This window comes from Triturus cristatus, chromosome 4_1 (genome assembly GCF_964204655.1).
Source record: "Triturus cristatus chromosome 4_1, aTriCri1.1, whole genome shotgun sequence".
NCBI lineage: Eukaryota > Metazoa > Chordata > Amphibia > Caudata > Salamandridae > Triturus > Triturus cristatus.
In genome coordinates, this window is record NC_140585.1 from 157,730,421 (window position 1) to 157,736,489 (window position 6,069).

Consider the following 6,069-nt stretch of genomic DNA (forward strand, 5'->3'; position numbering starts at 1 on the left):
TTCCGGTTTCGCTCTTTATAACATCCGCGTTTACACAATCATATCATGCCGAATTACTTGAAACTCCTCGTTTCATTTTGACCAACTGGGATTTTTCAGCAAACAAATCCGGTAAGAATATGACCGTCTTTCTGTTTGGCTCGTCCTACACGCACCGCGTTATTTTGTACTGAACGACTTCATTCTCCCACGCATTGTTGCTACAGGTGACTGAGAAGTGCTTACCCACTGTTCGGTTCTGTGAATCCCGCCTAGCAAATAGATTACTGCCATTTCATTTGAGGTGAGCGACTATGCCCCAAGCACCTTTTAACCAGTTTGGTAACCAGCTTTCATTGTTTCAACACTCTCATGTGTTTGTTTTTTTCTCTCACCAGCATCACTAGTCTTTATTGAATTGAATCACCATACAAATCATGGTGAGCCTTTATCAACTTCTTATTCCTTCGTCGTTTAAAGCACATTTCATTACTTTTCCTCATTATCACACTTCAGCCCCGTCTTTCTTCCTTTGTCTTCATATCAGCACATATTTATATAGCCACAAATATCTTTATGGGTCGTTTCTTCATTCTTTTGTTCTAACCATGCTTTCTTTCGTTTGCTTCACATGGTGTTAACAATCACTCGAGTTGCTCCACCACTAATGCATGTCGTCACTAGCTGCTGTGCTAATATAATCCACCGTAGAATCATTGTACAAATGTATAATTGCTGAATCATTTATTGAAGGCTAGCCTCTGATGAAGGGATTTTATAATCCCGAAATGCATCAGGCTGCATGCACATAAACAGATGAAGAATTTTATCACCATTATTTGAAAACTTTCATGAAAACTGTACACACCATTAAGGATTATTAATGTGTTGTACCCTCATACATTGTTACGTGACGTTAAAATGGATATGTTATTATTGTTTATGTATTGAAATGCTGCAATATTATTTTAAAACGTCCAATGCTTACATTTTTGGCTTACATTTTGTTTATTTAACACAAAGAGTGGTTTGTCAGTCGCAAACTAGTGAACAGTGCATGGTACCTAGTAGGTTTTCCTGCTAAATTATACACCATGTCTGACAGCGGACACAGTACCATAGCACCCATTATAAACATAACATAGGTTATTCTACAAATTGATTAAATTGGAGTGCATCTTTACCCCATATATATATTAATTTGCAACAGGCATAACCATTTCTTATTTGTGTTCCATACTTTACATTTCAATATAGTGATTTAGATATAGTTGAGATATATGTATCTCAACGTTGGCATGAGTGGGTGGGGTGCCCGACATCTTAAAAATCAACATTGTATTTTTCTTTGGTGTGCATCATTTTCGTTCTATTTCAGGCACCAGAGCCACTGTGTTCTCAATATAAATTATCAGCTTGTTGTGTGAAGGTCATGTTTGTTTTAACTAATTAGTCTGAAAGCATAGGATGTGAGGCAGAAGAGCTGGCTTTTGTTAGATTTCGTCAAGGCTGCGATGATGGAAGAATCTGTCATTGTATTATCCATGAGAAGTAGGCTGAAGCCAAGGACATCTAGAACACTGATTTGCTTCTGGTTCTTATTATGGTGGGATCTGTGGAGATGTATCTAGTCTGGAATTCAATGATGTATTTGTATGCTGTAGTATTAGTTTGTCAGACTTTCCTCTGTACACCTTTGCAGGCGGACGTCCCCAAGCTCTCTCCTGGAATTCAAGTATCCTTATATTATTTTTCTCATAAACTTAGGTCAAGTCACACAGTACAGCACAGCAGGTCATCTTGCTGTGCGGCGATGCATGACAGGGAAAGAAGAGAATTACTCCATATTTAAAAGAATATGGCACATTTCTGCCTTTACCCCTGAGCTGGTGCAGTTTTCACTGCCTAGCACCAACACGAGCATCCTTGCACCATAGTGCAAGGGTACGTGTGTTCAATGTAGGACTGTTTTTGTGATGGGGCAACTTTAACACAAAAACAATCCAGAGAGGCATATTCCTCTTTCTATGTGTGCTGCAGAATCAGAAGAAGTAACTGGTACAAAGAAAAATATTTCTCCTCGTTACACCTCTCCTGGAGAGGAGTATCTCTACAGTGCATTCACTGGTTTGTCAATTTTGGCAAATCTTGGCATGTGTCAAAATCAAAGGGAACTGCGAGAAGAACACCCCTGCAATGCCCAAGGAATGCCTTCTCAGCCCACAGTAAGGCAATGCAGTGATTTCTGCGGTGTTTCTTTACTTGAGATTTATGAAGCCACTCAGGGCCACACAAAGTGGCCTTGCATGGCTACATAAACCTTATTTTCTAGTTGTGTTGTGCTTGTACCATTTTGTGCGATGAAAGTGTGACGTAACGGGGGTCATAAATATGGCCATTATTTACTAGAGCAAGTACATTTATATGTTTCTTGATTGGAAGCTTCATGTCATTCTACTTTTGATGCTATATTTGCTGCCACCTACTATAAAAAACATTCCAACTTACCCAAAACCTTAGCTTGGCATTAGGGACTAATGGGAAGTATTGGACCCGGCCCTCTTTGCAGGGTCACCCCAAACATTTCTGCTCCCACTCCCTTCCTTTTCTGAACCCATTTTCGTTGAGTTTTGAGAATAAAGTACTTGTGCTCTCTATCTAAAACATGGTAAAATTGGTATACACCTTATTGGTACATTTAATTTACTAGTGAGTCCCTACTATATGGTACTATATGTACCCAGGGCCTGTTAGTGAGCCTGCAATTTTCGTTGTGCCACCCTCTAAAGTACCACTTTAAAATATGTCCAGGGTCTGCTATCACAGACTGTACTGCAGTTTTGAACTGCCATTTTATAGTGGAAAAATAAACCTTTTGAATGGCTTAAACCTCCCTTTTCAATACATATAATTGACTCCTAAGGAAGGACCTAAACAGCCCATAGAGAAGGATGCAGTGTATTTAAAATGTTGGATAAGTTGTAGTGGTATCTCTATCACTATTGCAAGGCCTATCTTTCCAGTTGACTAACACTGGGTTACCTTATTATATTTAATAAATTATTTCTTTGGATTGACAGCAGGTAAAGATCTCAGGCAGATTTATAATTCCTTCGCGCAGCACAATGCACTGAGCCACCTTGCTGTGCGGCTTGAAAGTGAAAGGGCAGGATTGCACTGTTGCTACCATTATATGGCACATTCCTGTATTTTCATAGTGCTGTCACACAGTTTACTGTTTAGCACCTAAGCAGGCACCCTTGCATCATGTTTCACATGTGCCTACGTTGTAGACAGGATTGTTTTTTGTGCAGGAAGGGACACAAAAACAAGCCTGAGAGGCATATAGCTCTTTCTATGTGTGCTGAGGAATGCAGTACTCATAGAAAGAGGGAACAATGAGGAGAAATAAATACTTTTCTCCTCCTTGCACCTCACCTGGGGAGGCATAGCATTTTAACTCATTCCCAGATCTGCCACCAATGATAAATCTGCAAATGTGTCAAAATCTATAGATGAATGTGTGGGAACACCCACGCTCCATCCATGGAACACCTAACGGCTGCAGAGTAATGCAAGGCAGCAATTTGCGGTGTCTTGGGTTATTCTAGATTTATCAAGCCATGCAGGGTCATGGAACAAGGACTTTCAGCTGCTTTGTAAATCTCCCTTAGGGTTATCCTCGCCCTTGTGTACCCTTGCAAAGTGTAAGGGTTACTCAAAACCCTGATAAATATGGGCTATGGTGTTTACACTCAAATAGTTGACTTTAATATTCCCATTATTTCCCCGCCCTTGTTTGATGTGTTATGTGTTCATTCACCGTATTTATTTGTATATTCATCTTCATTCTCCACCTATTCTTTATGTTGGTCCCCAAATTACTGCAAAAAGGGTTGTTATAAGGTAGAGACTGAAAAAATTCTCTTACAAAGACAACCAGTTAATTTCCACCAATTTTGAAAAATACAGAAGCACTGTTGTTTCAGTATGTACACCTCATGATCCGTCTAAGGGAACCTTTTACATCCCGGTTCCTCAAGCTGTAGATAAGGGGATTCAGCATGGGGATCACTGTGGTGTAAAAAACAGAAACTGCTCGATCTCGATCTTGTGAGGTGCTTGAGACTGAGCCCACGTACATGAAAGAGACTGTGCCATAGAAGAGCAGTACACATGAAAAATGAGAGGCACAGGTAGAGAAAGCCTGAAGCCTCCCTTCTGTGGAGTGGATTCTTAGCACTGCTGAGATAATTGAGACATATGAGGCAACAATAACCATAACAGTGCTGACAGTAATGAGTGATGAAAATGTGTACAGCAGGATATTGTTGAAGAGGATTGAAGTGCAGGAAAGTCTCAAAAGTGGTAGTACATCACAGAAGAAATGCTGGATCACATTGGGCCCACAGAATGAAAGTCTAAAGATGCATCCCGCGTTGATGGCAGAGGTTACTAAACCCCCAGTATAGGATGTGGCCAAAAGCTGAAGGCAAGCCCTCCGGTTCATGATTGCCATGTAGCGCAGTGGGTGGCAGATGGCGGTGTAGCGGTCAAAGGCCATTACTGCAAGGAGAAAGCACTCTGTTGTCCCAAAAACAGCAAAAGTAAACAACTGAGAAGCACACGCCTTAAGAGAAATGGTTTTCTTTTCCATCAGCAGATGGCTCAAGCTCTGTGGCGTGATGGTTGTGGAGTAGCAGATGTCAACGAAGGACAGGTTAGCTAGAAAGAAGTACATGGGACTATGAAGGGAAGGTGACATCCAGACAATGACCAGAATTCCCCAGTTTCCCACCAATGTGATGCTGTATATCATCAGAAAAAGGAAGAACAGAAAGATCTGGAGTTCTGGAACTTCCGAAAGTCCAAGGAGGATGAATTCTGTGATAAAGGTGTCATTGTTCTTTTCCATTGAGGTAAAAGGAATTCACCAAACCTGTTGATTAGTTAGAGGCTTTAGTTAAAAACAACCCAGTGCTGTACAGACATCTGATATTCATGTGTGTGTCTCAAGGGTAAATTATTAAATGGAATGTTGTTCACAGGGAAGCATAGTGATTGAGTGCGCTTTGAGCTTTCCCTACTTCCATTGACTGTCTCTAAAATGTGAATGTATGTGGTGGACACTGTTCAGAAGAAAGACTTCAAATAGTGATAGATTCCAAATCCAAAACTGTAGTGTAGGGATCTGATTCATAAAGGCTTTGCTATGGCGTGGAGTTATTTACTCTTCTAGTACTCCTAGCATACTCCTCAGTTTCAGAGTGCTACTGACTTACTTCTGCCTTACTTACAAGTAGTGTAGGTAAATCTATGTGCTGACTCATGTGTTTTTTAAAATCATTAATGTTCTAAATATTAGTATTTTTATATATGTGCATAACATTCATGTAGGTTTCTGCCGTGCTTACAGTTATAACTATTTTTCCATGATTCACCTAAATTCGTTTTTTAAATATTTGTTTATTATGTGTCCAACATGTTTGAATTGGTGTATGCAATGTAAAAATGTGTATGCTGTTTTAATTAACTTTAATCAAATAACATTTGTTAAATTTGTTTATTCACATTTTGTACTTTTATTTACATTTGTGCATTGTGGTGTAAAAGGCTGTCTGATGTCTCCACAGTGATATAAGGATGTTTGTCTTTTATTTATTTTCAGTTGTTTTTAGGCATTCGACTTTTAGCTGGTAGCGTTATTTATTACCCGCATTGATTTGTATGTGGTTCTCTTCCAGTATCTGTGACTTGGTAGGAGGGGTGTATGACTTACACAAGTATTGAATGGAGTAGATTTGACCCTGTTTAAATTGTTGTGCTACTGGAGCAGATGTTAGTGTTACCTTAGTGAATTACAAGTGTTTTTCTAGTTTGCAGTACACCTACCCTTTTCCTTTCTCAATCCTGGAATTGTGCAGTTCAGCAAGAGTAAACCTTTGTTTATTTGGCCCTTTGTGAATAGAGCCCTATTTTGAAAAGGTATACACCACCACCACCATGTACCACACTAAATTGCATTTAGTAGTATGTGGAATAGTACTACTAGAGTACCATCATAAAACAAGATGAAAGAGACCCCTCTAC

The 6,069-nt window shown here is 39.6% G+C and overlaps 1 protein-coding gene across 1 annotated transcript; it reads right to left on the reverse strand.

Annotated features, from left to right (window-relative positions):
* Window positions 1-3,964: 3,964 nt before the first annotated feature.
* Window positions 3,965-4,894, reverse strand: LOC146853761 (olfactory receptor 5AP2-like). Its single transcript, XM_085650873.1, has one exon. It carries the CDS (start codon window positions 4,892-4,894, stop codon window positions 3,965-3,967), a length of 930 nt encoding a protein of 309 aa, XP_085506999.1.
* Window positions 4,895-6,069: the final 1,175 nt, after the last annotated feature.

Coding starts and splice junctions, on each gene's coding strand:
- LOC146853761 (XM_085650873.1), bottom strand. CDS start 4,894: ATGGAAAAGAACAATGACACCTTTATCACAGAATTCATCCTCCTTGGA.